This window comes from Staurois parvus, unplaced genomic scaffold, assembly GCF_062004578.1.
Source record: "Staurois parvus isolate SC_StPar_1 unplaced genomic scaffold, SC_StPar_1.0 ptg000879l, whole genome shotgun sequence".
NCBI lineage: Eukaryota > Metazoa > Chordata > Amphibia > Anura > Ranidae > Staurois > Staurois parvus.
The window spans coordinates 1,352,018-1,375,606 of NW_028318675.1; the positions used below are offsets into that span (position 1 = coordinate 1,352,018).

A 23,589-nucleotide genomic window follows, 5' to 3' on the forward strand; every position below is an offset into this window, starting at 1 on the left:
TATGTACCAAACATCATTTCCCATGTGTACCTGACATCACTTCTCATGTGTACCTGGCATCACTTTCTGTCTGTACCTGACATCACTTACCGTCTATACCTGACATCACTTCCCGTCTGTACCTGACATCACTTCCCATCTGTACCTGACATCACTTCCCATCTGTACCTGTCATCACTTTCTGTCTGTAACTGGTATCACTTCCTGTCTGTACCTGACATCACTTCCTGTCTGGGTAGAAGGGTGCTCACCATGTGGTGGAGCTCAGAGGAACTGCAGCTCTAAGAAATGTCTCATAGTTTGAACCTTGTTGTTGTTTCCAAGTGTTCTGGAATGTTCATGTCCATGACTTGTTGTTTCCAGGACTCTTCAGAGTGGCAGTGAGGTGATGACTCTGGAACACTCTCTGTGTTCCATCACCAGGCACTGCAATTATACCCGACTGGTGGGAACCGTCATCTCCTATCCTACAGTGAAAGTATAATTGTGACATCAGCAGAGAGGCAGAGGGAGGGTGGGATCAGGTAAGTACCACCACTGACCACCAATGCTGGGCTGGGGGTACACTTTATTCTCACTGACACCAACAATGGCATTTGTTTTATCTCACTGACACCAACAATGAAGCTTATTTTATCTCAGTGACACCAACAATGGGACTTATTTTATCTCACTGACACCAACAATGGGACTTATTTTATCTCACTGACACCAACAATGGAACTTATTTTATCTCACTGACACCAACAATGGTGCTTATTTATCTCATTGACACCAACAATGGGGCTTATTTTATATCACTGACACCAACAATGGGGCTTATTTATCTCACTGACACCAATGATGGATGTCAAGGAAATCATGCCCACTGTGACTGGGTAACTGCAGTGAGATCCTTGATTGGTGGAGAATGAATGAGGGTGGAGCTTTCTCTGAATTCTCATCTGCTGTATTTTTAACTGAAATTGTACCTTTCATAAATCATTGCACTAATATTGTGTAAAATAATAAAACTCATAAAACATCAGAACTACTAACAATTTATCCTCTAGTGTGTCTGCTGTTGTGAAGAAATATATATAATATTTGGGGATTTAAGTAATTTTAAGGTATAAATTATTTTTAAAACATGTAAACAAAAGAATTAAAAATGTCTCCAGGTCTCCATGGACCCCTTCATTCCACACAGTCTCCAGGAACCGGGAAACCACAGAGAAACCAAATGTCCCCCGACTTCCTCTCCAGGCTGGGATGTCCCCCTGGTTGGGTGCCCCCTACAGTAGAAGAAGCAGACTGCACCTGCCTACATCTTCTTTATGCTTTGTCTGATCAGGATGGCGGTCATTTCTCCCTGAACACGGAGCCCCCTAAACACGAGGTAAACGTGGTGCAGCATTGAGCCCCGTCCAGCTGTAGTGTAGACTTTGACAGGCTGCAGGCAGCGGGGCTGGACGCTGTACCTGTGCCTACCAGGTGTATTATAATGGCAGCATTGCACCCACAGGGGCTGGACCCCCCATGTACAAGGGGCCTAAGAGATACCATCAGCTGGTGTCCCATTCCACCAGACCCCAATAACTGGAAGAGGACATATTTGGGGGGATGTGTTGTAGAAGAACCCAGACCACGGTATTGTGTGATGAAATTATAATTCAACTTTATTAATCATATATATGTGACACTTTAACAACAGAAGAAAAGAGATAAATTGTTGATCTATTTATACCATTTATATAATCTATTCTAAAAAACTGATTAACATATGACACACCCCTCATTAATACCAGCCCCGCCCACTTATGTGACCCTCTAAACATCCAAATCCCTGTAAATTCCCAGAAGACACTTTCATCTTTTATCCATAACAAGCTGACTGGGTACAAGAGAACCCGGAGCCCCTCCTACTCATTCCCACACAAGTCCATGTCACCATCTACAAGGTGAGAGGACCTGAAGGAGAACAAGACCATGACCACCAGGACCATCGCCTGACTGAAGCCATGCTCACATTTCTTTCTAATGCTGCTTCTATGGTCTCCTCACATACAGATTTGGCAGATGTACATTAGTGGAACCCTTTCACTCCGGCCAATGTAAGGTTTCCATCAGCAGCAGCACGGCCTTATAGCTACAGCACCCGGGGGTTGTCTACATTTGTTAGGCCGACTGTCGGCTTTCTGGTGGAAGTGATTCAGCCACACTGAAGGTCCTCCCCCCACCATGTATACCGGGCTCAGCTGTCCCTCCTGCAAGCCCAAGACACGCATGGTGGGTGTCAGTGGTGAGAGCAGAAGGAGATCAGCAAACATCTGATCTCTGATCTCCCCTTCAGTGAATGGATGTGGGAGGTGGGAGATTATGTCATTTCTGGGTTCAGCGCTGTCATTCTCCAGTCACTATGGTTTGGGAAGGAGCTGATTAGGCATGATCTGTGCTTGAACATCTTTCTCGGGGTACAGAGGTGACATTGGGGGTCTAATAATGTTCTGATGTCTCTTTAAAAAGGACCTGTGACCAGAAATATGTATCACGGGGAGCTATCAACCCCATATATGACAGAAGCCATGTTAGGTGAAAAAAGAGTTGAAAAACAATTAAACCCTATAAAAAATTTTTAAAAAACACAAAACAAAATTATACGACACATTTTACATATCATTGCACAAGTGAGAGTGAGAACAATCATTCTGAGGACATCGTTCACGGATAACTATCTGAACTGATAACCTATAAAGGCTCTTAAAGCGTCACCTTTGAACAATTTTTGGTACTGAAGTTTGTCACCATTTCACAAGTACGCACAGTTTGTAAAGTTTGACATGTTTGGTATCTATATACTTGATGCCAACCCCATATTTTATATTTCACCAAACAAATTGGGTCATATATTGTGTTCTTTGTGCACTAACGTTATCTTTTTTACAGAAAATATGTATTTGATAAACAGCTGTACTAATATTCTGTGACATGAAAAATGGCAACTACCACCATTATATTCTCCAGAGTCTCTGCTTTCAGAAAATAAAAGAAATGTTTGGGTGTTTAACTAATCATATGGCCTAAAATGTGAATTTAACTAAATACAAAAGCAAAATAAACTCTGGCAGTGAAAGAAAATACAGCAATATATAACATTTCCAAATCAAAACTATGATAGCAACTAATGGCTTAAGAAGCAAACCCACCATATTACTCAACCAGGTTCCAACTAAACCCACCCAAAACATTGGATCCCACCTCCTCCCACCCAGGTTCCTGTTGGAACTCCTTTACCTTGTGTAGATATCCCCTTCTGAGATCCTCATGATCTAATATAAACGTACAACACTCTCTATCTGACATCATTTGTAGACTCCACCTTGGTCTGCCAAGAGATAGTCAGCTGCCATGCAGTTCTGTGACTCCATCTTAGGTGGTGGAGCCACTTCTGCTGTCAGCTCTGCTATAACATCAATGGTGTCATTGGTTATCTGATCCATGACTCCAGTACACCGGTTCATCTTACGTATCTTAGATTCCCCATCCCGTCTATGAAGGGCTCACTGCATAAAGCAGCTCCAGTCCATAGAAAATGTTTCTTATCACTGGAAGGCCAGGGGAGTATTGGGAGAAATTGAGGTTTCCCTTACAGATATGGGGGGAGGGGCAACATAACCTAAAGTACAGCTATGGGTGGAATTGAAGGGAAGACATTTTAGGGTGCTCCTTCCACAAAAGAAGCAAATGTTATCTGGAAGGACTAGGAATCCATTGGACCAATGGGGATTAAACATTCTGCAATTACATTGAGAAACCATGAAATGTTACTGTCCTGTGATTGGCTCTCCTATTGTTAGTGAAGTAAGTGAGACTCCCTTTGTCGGTGTCATTAATGGAAACAAACCATGTGAAATGTTTCTTCCAAATCCAAAAAGGTGATCCCCTTGGGTAAGTACCCATCCTAATATTCCTGATATGAGGTTGTAGTCCCTGCTATACAGGAAACATGTGGGCAATCATTTACACCTTTTACAGCAGGACAGTAAATATCAGAACACAATTCAAACATCAGACCAACAGCAGGAAGTCTGCTAACTGAATGTGTAATGCAATCTGTCATTAGCATTCCCAGAGTTCCCTCTGCAACATAGTTGTATCAGCTGTTGGTCCTGTCTGTAGATCTGTTATTTCACCACCTTCTGTAACAGGGTGACAACCCTGATCATTCTGCAGGAACATTACACAGCAGCGTTGTCACCCTGTACAGGGAAGTCTTAGATAGATTATAAGTAAGACACACAACAAGTAAAGTCCAACTCCAGCTAACTCTTCTACAGCAGTTACAGCAACAGGTTCTCTATAAGGTTCAACCCCCCATATGAATGGAAGATGACAGTTGTAAGCACCCCCAGCAGTGTTATATGGTGTTTCCCAACCCCCCCCAACTTTCATTTTTGCCAAATAGCTTGGCCTTCTACATGAAGCAGAAAAAAACAGATCTACTGGGAGGGTCAACAGGTAATAAAAATGTTACAAGGGGAGACTCAGAAAACATAAAACATTTATGTAAATGGTATTTAAAGTGCCGCGCTCCTAATATTGTGCATGTATATCTCTAAATACACTCTATACTTGTAAACTCAATCAATGAATATATAAATCAAGTGTAAACCATAATCATGAGTAATATTCCATAAATTAATCAATACGATAAAAATTATTACCAGTGAATTACACACATCATAAATTAGATGTGTGTGATGAAAGATGTGAAACCTTAATATAATGTGAATATTAGGTGAATATTTGTGATACATATAATTAGTAGCTTTCTAATTATATACAATCAATCCAGTAATAATTGTGCAGCTATACACTCCCATGTGCACGTGCATGAGTGTAATAAATAAATAAATTAAATTAAAGTCTTTGTAAAAAAGTGCAAAAGTGAGGGTGATTCCTTGTTTCCTCTCGCCAGGTGCCTTATGGTCTTCCTATGCGCTCACCTTTAAGTTTGCCTGAAAGAATTCAGGCAAATACGCTTTTTGATCCTGCCAGGATCGATGGATAAAAGCTTTGTGTTATAGATGTGCCAAGGTGTGGATGTAGGTACTCCTGTGCTCTCCTCTTTCTCCTTTATTCCACTGCTCATATATCGATTGTGAGACCAGCTTTATCTCCTTATTCCCCTCCAGGGGTCATCTCCTTCTCATTTCCTCCTCTCACCCAAAAACGTATATGGCAACCAAATTAAAGAGAGGCCTTTTCCTGTTATAGGTTCAGAGTTGGGTGTATGAGACGAATGATGAAATGTACCAGGCTTGGGACGAGGTGGTCGAGGGCGGTTTGGTCTATGTCAAGAAAGACAGCAGTGCCTTCTTTAGGACTTCTGTGGGATGGAGTAAGATTATAGTAGGTTCAAGTCATTTTGGTAATATCTTCCTGAGCACTGGAACTGTATCATGTTCCTGGTGGAGACCAAGTAGATGAAGGGGCTCCTCTTGCACCAGCTATCCAACACTTTAAACACCTATTGGATTCATAATAGCTCACAAGGATTCACACCACATAGCTTACTTATAAAACATTTATGCTAATGACAGATTCCACCATTTATGTAATTATTGATTTTGCCCATTGTTACACTTTAGTGCCGATGTCTTAGCATTTCCAGGAATAATTAGCGCTCTTTGCACACTTTGCCCCAAAAAGGGATCCGTTCATTCAGAGTCATTAAGGTGAACCCCAATAAGAGGAATTTCAGTCTCCCAGAAGAAGTGGTAGGAATATGACCGCACACTTAGCACTTTGTAAGTTCAGATCTCTTGCAGTTGTACCGTGTGAATAGTTTATGGAGATGAGCAATAGCTGGACAGAAAAAAAAAGATAACAAGAACATCCAATCTTCACCTGATAGAATCCCTTTTGAGAAAACCAGATGAAACATAAGTGGTCAGCTGGGAGTAGGTGATACTGTTGAATATGTCCCCTAAAACAGCATTAACTCCATGTTGGAAGGCCTACACCAGCTTAAGAAGTTACTCTCTAACCAGAGACCTCTATCTGGCTGGTATCTCAGCTACAGACCTGCCTGCAAAGATGTCATCCATGAGAGGAGATGGAACATGGAAAGGAGGCATTGATCATGGGAGAGGAGGTGGAACATGTAATGGGAGGTGTGGACAAGGTGGGCTTAGCTTGAACCCTCAAGCCTAGCTTATGATGTATCAGTTCTCAAAAGAACCTGGAATGGACTCTCCTAATGAGGTTTCAGAGGCTTGGCAAGAAGCCATTGGACCCCATCCTAGACTCTGGTACTGAGACATTGTTGGTCATATTCTGGCAATGAAGAAAACGCATGGGAACATAGCTCAGTTAGTGAATGATGAAAATGCATTACATGTTCAGTCAATGCTCCATAAAAAAGGATAAAGATGAGAATGATGAGGAAAACAGTTCAGTCATTGCTGCTTGTCTGAAGAAATGTCCAAAGGTAAAATATTCACAGGCCTTCTACGTGTGTTCCTGATGGACATAAGCACTAAACCCAATGAATCCGATCATTAGAGTCCTGTTTGTTCAAAGTTTTTTTTTTTTAAGTAGCATCATGTCTTCCCTAGTTTGTGGGAAGACATTGGGCCTGTGAGCCTAATGGGACAGCTGTGACTTCTTTAATATTGCCACTTCTTCTGGAGTTTCCTCTATGCAGCTCAAGCTTGTGAATCCTCTGGTGATAGATTAGCCCGGCCTTACCTTTAAAAGCTTTGTCACATTCTGAACATTGATATGGCTTCTCTCCAGTGTGAACCCTCTCATGTATGACAAGGTTTCCCCTCCATTTAAAAGTTTTATCACATTCAGAACACTGATATGGCATCTCTCCAGTGTGGACCCTCTGGTGTGCTATGAGAACTGACTTCTGTCTAAAAGTTTTATCACATTCAGAACACTGATGTGGTTTCTCTCCAGTGTGAATCCTCTGGTGTATGATAAGATTTGACTTCTGTTTAAAAGCTTTGTCACATTCAGAACACTGATATGACTTCTCTCCAGTGTGAATCCTCTGGTGTGTGTTAAGAATTGACTTCTGTGTAAAAGTTTTGTCACATTCAGAACACTGATATGACTTCTCTCCAGTGTGAATCCTCTGGTGTGTGATAAGATATGACTTCCATGTAAAAGCTTTGCCACATTCAGAACACTGATATGACTTCTCTCCAGTGTGAGTCCTCTGGTGTCTGATAAGATCTGACTTATGTGCAAAAGCTTTGTCACACTCAGAACACTGATATGACTTCTCTCCAGTGTGAATCCTCTGGTGTGTGGTAAGATTTGACTTCTGTGTAAAAGCTTTGTCACATTCAGAACACTGATATGACTTCTCTCCAGTGTGAATCCTCTGGTGTGTGGTAAGATTTGACTTCTGTGTAAAAGCTTTGTCACATTCAGAACACTGATATGACTTCTCTCCAGTGTGAATCCTCTGGTGTGTGATAAGATATGACTTCTGTGTAAAAGCTTTGCCACATTCAGAACACTGATATGACTTCTCTCCAGTGTGAACCCTCTGGTGTGTGATAAGCTTTTTCTTGGTTAAAAAAGCTTTGTCACATTCAGAACACTGATATGGCTTCTCTCCAGTGTGAATCCTCTGGTGTGTGTTAAGACTTGACTTATGTGCAAAAGCTTTGTCACATTCAGAACACTGATATGACTTCTCTCCAATGTGAACCCTCTGGTGTATGATAAGCTTATTCTTGGTTAAAAAAGCTTTGTCACATTCAGAACACTGATATGGCTTCTCTCCAGTGTGAATCCTCTGGTGTGTGTTAAGACTTGACTTATGTGCAAAAGCTTTGTCACATTCAGAACACTGATATGGCTTCTCCCCAGTGTGAATCCTCTGGTGTATGATAAGATGTGACTTCCATGTAAAAGCTTTGTCACACTCAGAACACTGATATGGCTTCTCTCCAGTGTGACCCTTCTGGTGTGTGATATGTTTTGCCTCCATTGTAAAATCTTTGTCACGTTCCAAACAAGAAATCACTTGAAATGACTCCTCTTATGTATACACGGGTTGGACTTTACTGTAAAGCAATTGTCACTTCCAGAGCACTGAAATGACTTTTCTCATGTTGTCCTCTGAGGTTGGATCAGTGTTGAAGAGGACCCAAAGCACTTATGACATTTAGAACACGGATATGACTTGTGTCCTGTGTGAATCCTCCAGTGAACTGCAATAAAAACTTTCAGTCAATTACAACACCCAGACGTTTGGTTTCCCATGTGACTGAGTTGTATTCACAAAGGCCAGCATGACCAAAAACGTGATTTGTCAATCCACCTGTACAAAAAATCAAAAATAAAAATCAGAATTCTATATAAAGGGCTAAAGTTGGTTTTTATTTTTAATGATCATTATTAAATATATCTTATATATCATCGCAGGCTGTGTCAGCATTATGGTTGTCCTCAAAGGGCCAGTTGTAACTGTAAGACTAGATGTCCAGAGCACCTCACCCCCCCCCCATTACATCAGATGCCAAGAACCCCACACCCATCCTAACATCACCGTGCACCTCCTTTGGGGGCAGAGCTGGAAAGCAGAAAGTGCAGGGTCTGGAGGAGGACCAGAGGAGGAGTGGAGTCAATTACCAGAGTCTGCTGAATGCTGAGACCAAGGGAGGTGGAGATGAGGGGATGCTGCAGCTGCACTGAGAAGTGCAGGATTTGGTAGAGGAGTTCTTTTCTCCTCTCTGCTGCCGACTGCTGAGACAAGGTGGGGGAGGAGACAAGGGGGTACCTGCAGGAGAGGTGCAAGGGCCACATGGAATAACTTAGAGGGCAGGATCTGGATACAGGTGTTTGACACCTGTGTTATATATATAGAAAGCATATGTACATCATCATTTGTATATATATATATAATTTTTTTTTAATTCAACTAAATTGTATTATTTAAGTTTTTAAGTGCACACAGTATATCCAACATTCAGCCCAGACAATGGAGTCATACATTCTAATTAGAGATGAGCGAATCGAACATGACGAAGTGGAATTCGTTTCGAAGATTAGGAAAAATTTGATTCGCGCCGAATCCGAAGATTAGCCAACTTCGGGTGCACGAATCAAGTTTTCCCAAAAATGGCGGCGACATGTGTGGCGACGGAGCGGGGATCTCTTTGAAGGCGCGCAGACAAGGCGCGCTGACCCATAATGCATTCATTCATGACATGTGCTCGCATTAGCCAATCAGCAGCCAGCCAGCCAGCACTGTGTAATGGTGGAGCTATAAATCGCGGCCATCTTAGAATTCTCCATTAGCCTCCGGTCATTCAAGAGAGACAGACCTGTGTGTAGTAAGGGACAGAGTTAGGGCCACAGAGACTTTAGGGCCACAGAATCGTTACTGAGGGACACACAATCGTTACTCAGGGACACACAATCGTTACTCAGGGACAAAGAATCGTTACTCAGGGACACAGAATTGTTACTCAGGGACACAGAATTGTTACTCAGGGACACAGAATCGTTACTCAGGGAAAGACACAGAATTGTTACTCAGGGACACAGAATTGTTACTCAGGGACACAGAATCGTTACTCAGGGACACAGAATTGTTATTCAGGGACACAGAATTGTTACTCAGGGACACAGAATCGTTACTCAGGGCCAGACACAGAATTGTTACTCAGGGACACAGAATCGTTACTCAGGGACACAGAATCGTTACTCAGGGACAGACACAGAATCGTTACTCAGGGACACAGAATTGTTACTCAGGGACAGACACAGAATTGTTACTCAGGGACACAGAATTGTTACTCAGGGACACAGAATTGTTACTCAGGGACAGACACAGAATTGTTACTCAGGGACACAGAATTGTTACTCAGGGACACAGAATCGTTACTCAGGGACAGACACAGAATCGTTACTCAGGGACAGACACAGAATCGTTACTCAGGGACACAGAATTGTTACTCAGGGACAGACACAGAATTGTTACTCAGGGACACAGAATCGTTACTCAGGGACACAGAATTGTTACTCAGGGACACAGAATTGTTACTCAGGGACACAGAATCGTTACTCAGGGACAGACACAGAACTGTTACTCAGGGACAGACACAGAACTGTTACTCAGGGACACAGAATTGTTACTCAGGGACACAGAATTGTTACTCAGGGACACAGAATCGTTACTCAGGGACAGACACAGAATTGTTACTCAGGGACACAGAATTGTTACTCAGGGACACAGAATTGTTACTCAGGGACAGACACAGAATTGTTACTCAGGGACACATAATTGTTACTGAGGGACACAGAATTGTTACTGAGGGACACAGAATCGTTACTGAGGGACACAGAATTGTTACTCAGGGACACAGAATTGTTACTCAGGGACACAGAATTGTTACTCAGGGACAGACACAGAATTGTTACTCAGGGACACAGAATTGTTACTGAGGGACACAGAATCGTTACTGAGGGACACAGAATTGTTACTCAGGGACACATAATTGTTACTCAGGGACACAGAATTGTTACTCAGGGACACAGAATCGTTACTCAGGGACACAGAATTGTTACTCAGGGACAGACACAGAATTGTTACTCATGGACACAGAATCGTTACTCAGGGACACAGAATCGTTACTCAGGGACACAGAATCGTTACTCAGGGACACAGAATTGTTACTCAGGGACAGACACAGAATTGTTACTCAGGGACACAGAATTGTTACTGAGGGACACAGAATCGTTACTGAGGGACACAGAATTGTTACTCAGGGACACAGAATTGTTACTCAGGGACACAGAATTGTTACTCAGGGACAGACACAGAATTGTTACTCAGGGACACAGAATTGTTACTCAGGGACACAGAATCGTTACTGAGGGACACAGAATTGTTACTCAGGGACACATAATTGTTACTCAGGGACACAGAATTGTTACTCAGGGACAGACACAGAATTGTTACTCAGGGACACAGAATTGTTACTCAGGGACACAAAATCGTTACTCAGGGACACAGAATTGTTACTCAGGGACACAGAATCGTTACTCAGGGACACAGAATTGTTACTCAGGGACACTGAATTGTTACTCAGGGACACAGAATCGTTACTCAGGGACACAGAATCGTTGAATTAAAGAGTATGTCAGACAACATGCAGAGGAGTGGCAGAGGAGGCAATGTTTTAGGAGCGAGCAGACGTGGCAGCAGAGGAAGGGGTCGAGGCAGCACTATTCGCAGCCAGAGGCCAGTGCTCCCGGTGTCATCCAGCGGTCGTGTCTCCACCGACAACCCTGCCGTCATCGATTGGTTGGCTCGGTCGTCTTCTTCTTCCCAGGTCACCTCTGACACCTACAGCCAACGGTCGGTGGGTACGTCAGACACGACCGTTAGTTGGCATGGCCCGGGAGCAAGCCCACTGAAATCACGTGTCCTCTACCTGCCCCTGTCCTTTGGTGTTCCCTCACCAAGCAAAGTATCGCATGCTGTGGGCTCAGCCCCACTGTACAGTGAGGAAGAGCTAACAGAGGGCGGTCAGGAACGGGGGGAGACATCCGCCTCTTCAGCAGCTAGGCGAAGAAGTACTGGCGAGGAGAGTGGCTCGGTAGCCGATCTAGAGACAGGTCTGTCTCCTGACCCACACGCAGCCGAGGGGGCTAGTAGTGAGGCGGAGACCCTAATTGATGATGATGAGGCTGATCGCACTTGGCAGCCTCATCGTCATCAGGCTATTGCTTCCGCATCATCAGGAGAAGAGGGTGCCAGCTTGGCAGCGAGCAAAACAGTCGGTGGGTTGCCCAGGAGGCAGCAGGGTCGCAGCAGTGTCAGTGGAGGCAAACGGCCACGGAGTAGAGCACCAGCTCCACTGCAGCCTACCACCACGGCCAGTAGTGGTGCCGGTGTGCATGGAGGAAGTAGCAGTCAGCCAGTGAGGAGTAGCGGGGGCAAAGTTTCCTACTCGGCGGTGTGGCAATTTTTCGTCAAGCCGCCTGAGGAAGTAAACGTAGCCGTATGTCGACTATGTGGCCAGAAAGTCAAGCGTGGCCAGGGGGCCCATGTTGGGACTACAGCGTTGCGTCAGCATATGCAGCGTCGCAATTCGGTGGCCTGGGAAAACCGTGATAAAGATACGGCGGTTCTGCCTGCCCCAGCCCCCGCTCCATCACCCGCTCCGTTACTTGCTCCGTCACCCGACGTCAATCGCCCTCTATCAGCCAGTCAAGGCTCCAACACCTCTGCTGAGGGGAGTTGTCGCTCGTTGGCATCTTCCGCTCATTCAGATGCTCCTTCTCCTGCTACTCCTCTTCACGGATTCCGTCAGCAGTCTTTCTTGGAATCCGTTTCCAAGAGACAACAGTTTGCGAGCACGCACCCGACGGTGCAGAAGCTGAACGTCCTCCTGTCCAAGTTGCTGGTGCTGCAGTCCCTCCCTTTCCAAGTGGTGGACTCAGCACCTTTCCGAGAAATGATGGCTTGTGCCGCGCCGCGGTGGAGAGTGCCAAGCCGGCATTTCTTCACCAAAAAGGCAGTGCCAGCCCTGCATTCACATGTAGAAGAGATGGTGGGCCAGTCTTTGAGCATGTCGGTCTCTGCCAAAGTGCACGGCAGCGCCGATGTGTGGAGCTGTAACTACGGTCAGGGACAGTACATGTCATTTACGGCCCACTGGGTGAACGTGGTGCCGGCACAGCCGCACCAGCAACTTGGACAGGTCACGCCGCTTTTGCCTCCACGTTTGCACGTCCTTGGTCCAGCAAAGATGTCCGCCTCTACCACCTCTTCTTCCGCCGTGTCCTCAGCCGCCACCCCCGTGCCAAGTCCCATTACCCGACCGTCATATCACATGTGCAGGGCGCAACGGTGTCACGCTGTGCTGCACCTGGTATGCCTTGGCGAACGTAGTCACACAGGGGAGGAACTTCTGAGTGTAATGAACAGAGAAATCGACAGATGGCTGTCTCCGCGCAAACTGAAAATCGGAACCATGTTGACCGACAACGGAAAGAACATGGTGTCTGCTCTGCGTCAAGGAAGGTTGTGCCATGCGCCATGCATGGCTCACGTGTTCAATCTGGTTGTCAAGCGGTTCCTAAAATCCACCATCCCACTGCAAGACATCCTTAAAATGTCACGTAAACTTCGCATGCATTTCAGCCATTCCTACACCGCAAAGCACACCCTCCTTGAGCTGCAGCGGCAGAACGGAATTGCACATCATCGCCTGATCTGCGACGTTGCAACAAGGTGGAATTCAACCCTACACATGTTGGACCGCCTTTACGAGCAGCGAAAGGCCATCACCGATTTCCTGATGTTACAAGCGGATAAAGGTACTCCCCTGTGTAACTTAGATGTCAGCCATTGGCAGCTCATGCGTGACACCTGCCGCTTGCTCAGGCCCTTTGAGGAGGCCACGCTATTCGTGAGTCGCCAGGACTATGGGATGAACGACGTCATTCCTCTGTTGCACGTCCTGGAACAAATGCTGTTAACAATGGCTGGTCAGGGTGCGGTAGACGTGGCGCACAGATCTCAACGCCACATGACCCCTGTGGGGGCAGGACAGAAAGAAGAGGAGGAGGTAGAGGAGGACATTTGTGCTCAGGAATTATTGAGTGAAATGGGTGGTTTTTCCACTCAGCGGACAGGAGTGGAGGAGCAGGAGCATCTGGTAGAGGAGGAGGAGGAGGAGACAGAGGACCCAGACGCACCGTGGCAGTATGCTGTGGAGATGGAGGCAGGGAGTCCCTCGCATTCCTTGGCACAAATGGCCCATAGCATGCTCGGTTGCTTGCGTAGCGACAGCCGAATAATAACCATCAGATAGAGGGATGACTTTTGGCTGTCCACCTTGTTGGACCCTCACTATCGTTCAAAAATGGTGGCCTTTTTCACACCTGCTGAGAGGGAGGCCAAAATAACGTACTATAAAAACCACCTATGTAGTCAGTTGGTCTCTGCCTTTCTGCGCCAATGTCCATCCTCAGACACTGTGGGCCCTGTGCGCTCGCGTTCCGCTGCCATGGCAGCAGGGGAGGGGTGGGGTGGTAGGAGCAGTGGCAGCTCCACCAGCAGCGGCTGCCTCAGTCTGCAGTCGATGATGAGTAGCTTTCTTCACCAGCGCAGTGAGGAAACTACTAACCAGCCGCAGCAGCAGCAGCAGCATCAGGTGGACCTGGAGCAGGAGCTCAAACAACAGGCTTGGGCCTACTTGGACAGCACCCTGCCAACCGAGGTAGACAATCCCCTTGACTACTGGGCAACGAAACTTGACCTTTGGCCCCAACTAGCTGAATTTGCCCTTGAAAGGCTGTCATGCCCGGCCAGTAGCGTGGCATCGGAGCGCGTGTTTAGTGCGGCAGGAGGTATTGTAACTCCGCGGAGGACACGACTGTCCACCCAAAGTGTGGAGAGACTCACGTTTGTGAAAATGAATCAGGCGTGGATTAGTCTGGATTTCAAACCACCAGTTCCTGACACAACTGACTAAATCCGCCATGAATCATGCCCCAAACATGTTATTATTTTTAACATAGGCCTCTGTATGGCCTTCAATTTAAGCTGCTTACGCTTCGCCACTCTGCCATGGGCCCCTGTACCGCCTCCTCTTGCTGCTGCCAGGTCCAGAGTGTGTCATGGGTCCCTGTACGGCCTCCCATTGCTGCTGTCTCCATCGCCACACTCTGCCATGTGCCACTTTCAGGTCTCCTCACACTGCTGGTGGGTTCCATTTTGTCATAGGGTGCTGTATGGCCTCCCATTGCTGCTGCCAGGCCCGTAATCTGCCATGGGCCCCCGTACCGACTCCTCATGCTGCTGCCAGGCCCGTAATCTGTGATGGGCCCCTGTACCGCCTCCTCTTGCTGCTGCCAGGTCCAGAGTGTGTCATGGGTCCCTGTACGGCCTCCCATTGCTGCTGTCTCCATCGCCACACTCTGCCATGTGCCACTTTCAGGTCTCCTCACACTGCTGGTGGGTTCCATTTTGTCATAGGGTGCTGTATGGCCTCCCATTGCTGCTGCCAGGCCCCTAATCTGCCATGGGCCCCCGTACCGCCACCTCATGCTGCTGCCAGGCCCGTAATCTGTCATGGGCCCCTGTACCGCCTCCTCATGCTGCTGCCAGGTCCAGAGTGTGTCATGGGTCCCTGTACGGCCTCCCATTGCTGCTGTCTCCATCGCCACACTCTGCCATGTGCCACTTTCAGGTCTCCTCACACTGCTGGTGGGTTCCATTTTGTCATAGGGTGCTGTATGGCCTCCCATTGCTGCTGCCAGGCCCGTAATCTGCCATGGGCCCCCGTACCGACTCCTCATGCTGCTGCCAGGCCCGTAATCTGTGATGGGCCCCTGTACCGCCTCCTCTTGCTGCTGCCAGGTCCAGAGTGTGTCATGGGTCCCTGTACGGCCTCCCATTGCTGCTGTCTCCATCGCCACACTCTGCCATGTGCCACTTTCAGGTCTCCTCACACTGCTGGTGGGTTCCATTTTGTCATAGGGTGCTGTATGGCCTCCCATTGCTGCTGCCAGGCCCCTAATCTGCCATGGGCCCCCGTACCGCCACCTCATGCTGCTGCCAGGCCCGTAATCTGTCATGGGCCCCTGTACCGCCTCCTCATGCTGCTGCCAGGTCCAGAGTGTGTCATGGGTCCCTGTACGGCCTCCCATTGCTGCTGTCTCCATCGCCACACTCTGCCATGTGCCACTTTCAGGTCTCCTCACACTGCTGGTGGGTTCCATTTTGTCATAGGGTGCTGTATGGCCTCCCATTGCTGCTGCCTCCACCGCCACACTGTGGCTCCACACTCTGGTTTTGGCCCCGTGACTGCCCAAATGAGTGAAGTGTGCGGTGATTCTAAGATCGACGGCACTCATCTGCATGTCATACTGACTGACAGTATTATTTCTCTTCCCCAGCAGACTCCAAGGGCATTTAAATTAAAGGTACAGTGTTCTGCACTAATATAAAGGCTCTCTGAAGCCTAGAAACACCCTTTTTATAAGTTAAACTCGCAGCGAATATATTCGACTCGAATCAAATTTATTCCTCGAATTCGCCGAATCAGCCGAATCGAATTTTTGAATAATTCGCTCATCTCTAATTCTCATGTATAAGCAGTTGTGGCAATGTTACAGATCATACAGAACAATAACTTGCTTTGTCTCTGGTGTCACTTTTACTTTCTATAAACAAATGAAAAGAGAAAAAAGAAGCAACGTAGAACAATTCACCTGTACATGGCAAGTAACTCTCTCCAGTACATACATAGATAGCTGACTCCGTTCAAGTAGGCCTGTGTCTACAGGATCATACACCAAGTATCGGCCTCCAATGTAGTTACCATTTAGTAGGGTACAGTTGGCCGGGTCCATTTTTAGGGGCCTAAAAAAGTTAAACCTATAAAAACCTATGACAAATGAAGTATGGGGAGTGAGTACCGGAGTATCCAGCCAGTTCTGCCAGAGAGCCATAAGTCTCCTAGGAGAAGTTAGGTTTTCATGTATTACTATGGGGTTCACCTGCTCAATCCATGCCTGGTGGGAGTATGAGTTGATAACCAGAATGCTTGGATTCGATTTGCAGGTTCGTTCAGAAAGTACATCTAAGAATCCAAAAATTACAAGCTTAATCTCTACTAGGGAGAGACTTTGTTCAATTAAAAGAAAACCTTCAAAGACAAATGAGAAAATGTAACTGAGAAGCTGAGAGAAGAGCTAAAAACACTAAAAATACCCCCACAGATCTATCCTAGAAATTCAATCTAAAATGTAACAATTACAACAAGAAAACCCTCAACTGAGGGAAGAGATAATGACACCAAAGATACAAATGGAGCTCAACAATCAGGAAAGAGAATCAAAGAGGATGATTTATACAAAGTACCCATCAAGGAACAACAGACCGGTGAGACCAATCAGCTTCCGAAATGTAACAAGACAAAGACCAACAATAGCCAAGACAACTCTACTAATCCTGAGACCACAAATAGTGATGGCCGAACACCCCCCTGTTCAGGTCGCGGTCAAACATCCGAACCTACAGAATGTTCTACAGTGAATGTCAAACACAAAGGACTGAGAGGTGTCTTACCGCATCTGAGTATGAAGATCCCGCTCAGTTACTAATATCCGGCATGAGTTATATGATGAAGTCACGCGGTATTTTAGTAGTGAGACATTCATTCATGTTCCTGGTGTCAGTGGGGCTCCCCGCTGACAGCTGAATGTCAAAAGAATTGTCAGCATTGCCCAACAATTAAAAAAAAAAACAAGCCCATCGAGACTGGTATGGATTTTGAGAGGAACCTTCCATGACAATTTTTTTTAACCATTTCCATACCGGGCACTTTTACCCCCTTCCTGCCCAGGCCAATTTTCACGTTTCAGCGCTCTCACACTTTGAATGACAATTGCGCGGTCATACAACATTGTACCCAAACTAAAATGTTATCATTTTCTTCACACAACTAGAGCTTTCTTCTGGTGGTATTTAATCACTGCTGCGGTTTTTGTTTTTTTGCTAAATTAATGAAAAAAGACCGAAAATTTTGAAAAAACACATTTTTCTTTGTTTCTGTTATAAAAGTTTGCAAATAAATAATTGTTCTTCATACATTTAGGCCAAGATGTATTCTGCTACATTTCCTTGGTGAAAATAACCCAAATTAGGATGTATTTTTTAGTTTTTAGAAAAGTTATAGAGTTTACAAACTATGGCATAGATCTGAATATTGATCAATCCTGAACTACTGACAGCCAATCTAATTTCTTGAGGTCCAAGAATGTCAGAACGGTACAGGTATCCTCCAAATGTCAGGACAGTACAGATATCCCCCAAATGTCAGAACAGTACAGATATCCCCCAAATGTCAGAACAGTACAGATATCCCCCAAATGTCAGGACAGTACAGATATCCCCCAAATGTCAGGACGGTACAGATATCCCCCAAATGTCAGGACAGTACAGATATCCCCCAAATGTCAGGACGGTACAGATATCCCCCAAATGTCAGAACAGTACAGATATCCCCCAAATGTCAGGACAGTACAGATATCCCCCAAATGTCAGAACAGTACAGATATCCCCCAAATGTCAGGACAGTACAGATATCCCCCAAATGTCAGGACAGTACAAATCCCCCCAAATGTCAGGACGGTACAGATATCCTCCAAATGTCAGGACGGTACAGATATCCCCCAAATGTCAGAACAGTACAGGTATCCCCAAATGTCAGAACAGTACAGATATCCCCCAAATGTCAGGACGGTACAGATATCCCCCAAATATCAGGACGGTACAGATATCCCCCAAATGTCAGGACAGTACAGGTATCCCCAAATGTCAGAACAGTACAGATATCCCCCAAATGTCAGGACGGTACAGATATCCCCCAAATGTCAGGACGGTACAGATATCCCCCAAATGTCAGGACAGAACAGATATCCCCCAAATGTAAGGACAGTACAGATATTCCCAAATGACCCCTTTTTGCAGAGTAGACAGTCCAACATACTTCATAAGAGGAATGGCGAGTTTTGTGAAGTTGTATTTTTTTGTCAAAATTTTTCAGAAAATGAAAAAATGAAAAAAAAATTATTTTCACTATTTTTTTTTACATACTGTCACCAGTGCAGTACAGCGTCATCATATAACTCGCATGGCGGTGATCAGGGACACTGACTGGTGATAGTATGAAAAAAAAATATATATTTTTTTATTATTATTTTTAATTTTTTTATTACTTTTTTTCTTTTTTAATATTTTTTTTATATTTCACTATGTCCAAAGTACTATAATGTTACCATAGTAACATTGTACTACTTTGGGGAAGTGATCAGTATTTTTTTTTGTTACACAATTTTCTTATAGCAAAGAATTACTTCACTATAAGCAAGCATTTACCTGAATGACATCGATTCATTTAGGGGTTTTTTTTTGTGCTTAGCTGTGATTTGGCCACAGATAATCACATGACATGTGCATGTGATCGCTGTGACCATTCACAGCTAGACACACTAGTATACAATGGATGGCATGAATGAAGCCATCCATTGTATACAACTGTCATGTGACCTGCTGTGATTGGTCACAGCAGGTCACATGGTACCAGCAACGGGGGCTGGTACACAGATCTGTCATCGGCCATGTTCGAGGTACACGGCCGGTGACAGATCACGCTGCTGCGCACTCTGCAAGTGCGAAAACTGTGCATGTGGGAGGACGCCATATGGCTTACACCCGGAAATCTACAGCCTTTTCCTGGCCACCAAACGGCTATTGGCCGGATGGCTATTGGTTAAAAATGGCATGGGGGTCCCCCCAAAATCCATACCAGACCCTTATCTGAGTATGCAGCCCGGCAGGTCAGGAAAGGGGTGGTGAGCGTCCCCCTTCCTGAACCATACCAGGATACATGCCCTCAACATGGGGGGTGCTTGGGTCGGGAGCCCCCCAAAGCACATTGTCCACATATTGATGGGGACAAGGGCCTCTTTCCCACAACCGTGTCTTGTGGTTGTTGTGGTCTGCAGCCTGGGGGCTTATTGGAATCTGAAAGCCCCTTTTAACAAGGGGACCTCAAGATCCCAGCCCCCCGCCTATGTGAATGAGTTGGCGGTATATGATACTGCTACCCATTCACAAAAAAAAGTGTAGTGTAAAAAGTGATAGGACAAAGTCTTTGGCAAGTCCTTTATTAAAAATAAACATTTAAAAAAAAGTCCCCCAAAGTAGATGCAACATCAATCACGATGCCGCCACCACCGCTACCCAAAAAAGGGGGAAAAAAAGCTCCGCTTGCGATACTGGCTCCCGGCTGTCTGACAGTTTTTATATACCCCACCCCCTTATGACATCACCACACACTGTGATTGGTCAAAGTATTACACCTAACTTGTGGTTAGGTGTATTGCTTTGTCCAAACACAATGCACTGTCAGGGCGCATTGCATTGTGGGGCATGGTGGGCAAACACCCCACTGAACACCCGTACTGTTTGTGTTTGCCGAACACATGAACGGCCCATGTTCAAATCAAACTTAGGTTCAACTAGAACATGAAGCCCATCCCTACAAACAGTCATCAAACCACAAGAACAGGCAACAAACTCCGGATTCTTTTTGTTATTAATAGACTCAAATGGGAAATATCTAAACACCAAACGGCTCTTCCCAGGAACAAGAGACAACAAAATTCAAGTCCAACAACTGAACAAGCGATAGGAGTCATCAATGATCCGTATTTCACCAACCCCAAACATATCATCATACACACCGACCCAAACGTATCATCATACACACCGACCCAAACATATCATCATACACACCGACCCAAACATCCTCCAGGGACAAAAGGAAGCCTCTGAGAATAAACTATTACAACTAACAGAGACCGCACAACAAAAATGTCCTCACTCCAACATCATACTGTCCTCCCTAATTCCAAGGATGGACATAACAAACAATAGAAAACTCAGCGAATCAACACAGAGCTGGCAGATAAAACCAGGTCAGAGCCTACCATTCACCTGACACAACATCATTCCATCATGACCCAACACCTCTATGACTACAAACACCTCAACTAACAAGGGGGCAGTCAACTAGCAAGAGAACCCAAAGACATTGTACTGAATGGAACTCACAACCCGGGATCTGGCACAAACCATCTCAGATGGACACAATGGGGCTGATTTACTAACACTGGAGTGTGCAAAATCTGGGGCAGCTGTGCATGGGAGCCAATCAGGGTCTGACTTCAGTTTGTTCAGTTAAGCTTTGACCAAAAACCTGGAAGCTGATTGGTTCCTATGCAGAGCTACACCAGACTTTGCTCTCTCCAGTGTCTCATTGTCATCACATGCTGTGTCCATAATGACCACCCATCCCCCTTATCAGCTGGCTTCAGTGTTATATCTCCCCTTGCTGCTAATGATGGCAATGCACCTTTCTCCTCAATGGTCCCATTATTAGGATATGACCCCAGAGTTCCTGATCATAGACTGTCATACTTCACCATCTTTATCATCCACAGAAGAAACATTTCTGCTGCTGATTATGTAGTGGGTGGTGGAAACTTCCATTTTGTCTATAAACCTCAGACAGACCTACTCAGTGGTGTGACTACAGAGGTTTCCTCAATATCACCTCTCCAAGAATAATGTCCCTTCAATCTAATATTCCTAAAACATCTATACAAGTCCTGTGCCAACAAAAACTTCTTCATGATACCTTTAGGGCTAAAGCCCAAACCTTTCCCCAGAAGGTCCATCTTACCCGATGTCAGTCCAGCTGAGGAGAAGGTGACAATTCCGTCTATTTCTGTTGATGATGAATCATCTGTTGGGATGGTTGGCTGAGTGGGAGATCCCTTGTTGCAGTATTGATGTTTCCTACCTCCCCTGTGGCCGGATCTCTGCTGTTTCCTTGATCCCGAAGTACAAAACGAGGTCGGTGTTGTCCCTCTATAGATCCTAATAAAGTGCCTCCAGCAGAGGAGGGAAGTGATGGGTCAGAGGCTGTAGAAGAAGCTCTAGTGAGCAGTCTAGATGGACGAGGTGAGTCTTGTGTAGGTGGTGCTCCAAGAGTACGCCTGATTAGTAGATGGTTAGATGTTGGACTCCTTCAGCTGCTCGGCTGACAATGCAGACTGCAGTGTAGACTCCACCTGTGTGATCTGTACAGCCAGAGCAGCTTCTTCCTTCTGGAGAAATGAAGCTTGGAGAACAATGGAGCTTTTGTTTAGGACTTGTGTAAACAGACCACTGGACCCCTCCCTGTAGGCAAACAAAGCTGGGGTCAGTTTACCTCCTAGCCCCTTGGAATAGGCTGTGCTTTCTAAGATTCAGCTAAAGTTCTGCCATGTCACCCCAATGACCGTTGTTTTTTTAGGAACTTCTCAGGAGGATTTAGATCTTGTGTTATTTACCCAAAAAACCCTTCCCCCTCCTCCACTAAGAAAACCCTTCCACAGAGGGCACCCCTCCCCCACTAAAGACACCCCTTCCCCTCTTTTCCTCCTCTGAAGACACCCCTCCTTTCCTGCACTGAGGACACCCCTCCCCTTCTGAGTACACTCCTCTCCCCTAGTGTTGACACCCCTCCCCCACTCAAGACACTCTTTCCACTGAGATCACCCCCTCCCCCTTCTTTCCTGAACTGAGGATCCCCCTCCTGCTCTTACATGGAGCTGCAGCCAGAGACAGACAAGAAGCTGAAGGAGAAATGTCTGGGGAGGTCAGGATGTGAGGAGCCATAGAGCGAGACTACTGGGGTGACAGCAGCTATTGTAGTGAGAGAGGAGAATCGTGGGGGGCAATGTGGAGTCACTCAGAGGTGAGGAGACAGGAACCATGGGGGGCAATGTGGAGTCACTCAGAGGTGAGGAGAGAGGAACCATGGGGGCAATGTGGAGTCACTCAGAGGTGAGGAGACAGGAACCATGTGGGGCAATGTGGAGTCACTCAGAGGTGAGGAGACAGGAACCATGGGGGCAATGTGGAGTCACTCAGAGGTGAGGAGAGAGGAACCATGGGGGGCAATGTGGAGTCACTCAGAGGTGAGGAGACGGGAACCATGGGGGCAATGTGGAGTCACTCAGAGGTGAGGAGACAGGAACCATGGGGGCAATGTGGAGTCACTCAGAGGTGAGGAGACAGGAACCATGGGGGGCAATGTGGAGTCACTCAGAGGTGAGGAGACAGGAACCATGGGGGCAATGTGGAGTCACTCAGAGGTGAGGAGACAGGAATCATGGGGGCAATGTGGAGTCACTCAGAGGTGAGGAGAGAGGAACCATGTGTGGCAATGTGGAGTCACTCCAAGGTGAGGAGAAAGGAACCATGTGGGGCATTGTGGAGTCATTCAGAGGTGAGGAGACGGGAACCATGTGGGGCAATGTGGAGTCACTCAGAGGTGAGGAGACAGGAACCATGGGGGCAATGTGGAGTCACTCAGAGGTTATTACATTACATTACATTACATTGAGTTTATATAGCGCCAAAGGGTTTGCTCAGCGCTGTACAATAGAGGGGGGGACAATACATGAAACATTACAGCAGCTACGAACAGCACACGAGGGGTAAGAGGGCCCTACTCTTTCGAGCTTACAATCTGGGAGGGAGGGGGTAGTGGTACAGGAGGAAGTGGCTGTGGGGGATGGAGTGGTAGGAGGAATGAAGGAGAGCAGCAGTTAGGTGAGGGTGGGGTAGGCTTCCCTGAAGAGGTGGGTTTTCAGGGAGCGCCTGAAGGTGAGGAGGGAAGGTGACAGTCTGATGGATTGGGGTAGTGAGTTCCAGAGGATGGGGGAGGACCTGGAGAAGTCTTGCAGACGTGCGTGTGAGGAGGAGACCAGGGAGCAAGATAGAAGGAGGTCCTGTGAAGAGCGAAGGGTACGGGTAGGGTGGTACTTGGGAATCAGGTCGGTGAGGTAGTTAGGGGCAGTGTTGTGAATGGCTTTGTAGGTCAGAGTGAGTAGTTTGAATTTGATGCGTTGGGCGATAGGGAGCCAGTGGAGGGAGAGGCAGAGGGGGGTGGCAGAGGTGGAGCGGCTGGTGAGGTGGATGAGTCTGGCAGCTGAGGTGAG

At 46.3% G+C, this 23,589-nt stretch overlaps 1 protein-coding gene across 1 annotated transcript in view; it reads right to left on the reverse strand.

The window, feature by feature from the left end:
- Positions 1 to 4,962: 4,962 nt before the first annotated feature.
- Positions 4,963 to 23,589, reverse strand: part of LOC149443029 (uncharacterized) — a 125,758-nt gene continuing 107,131 nt past the window's right edge. The window contains exons 5-7 of the mRNA XM_089655967.1: positions 7,731 to 7,917; positions 6,733 to 7,646; positions 4,963 to 4,997 (exon numbers count right to left, since the gene is read on the reverse strand). Of these exons, the coding sequence (XP_089512093.1) occupies positions 4,963 to 4,997; positions 6,733 to 7,646; positions 7,731 to 7,917 (1,136 nt within the window). The remainder of the gene's footprint in view (positions 4,998 to 6,732; positions 7,647 to 7,730; positions 7,918 to 23,589) is intronic.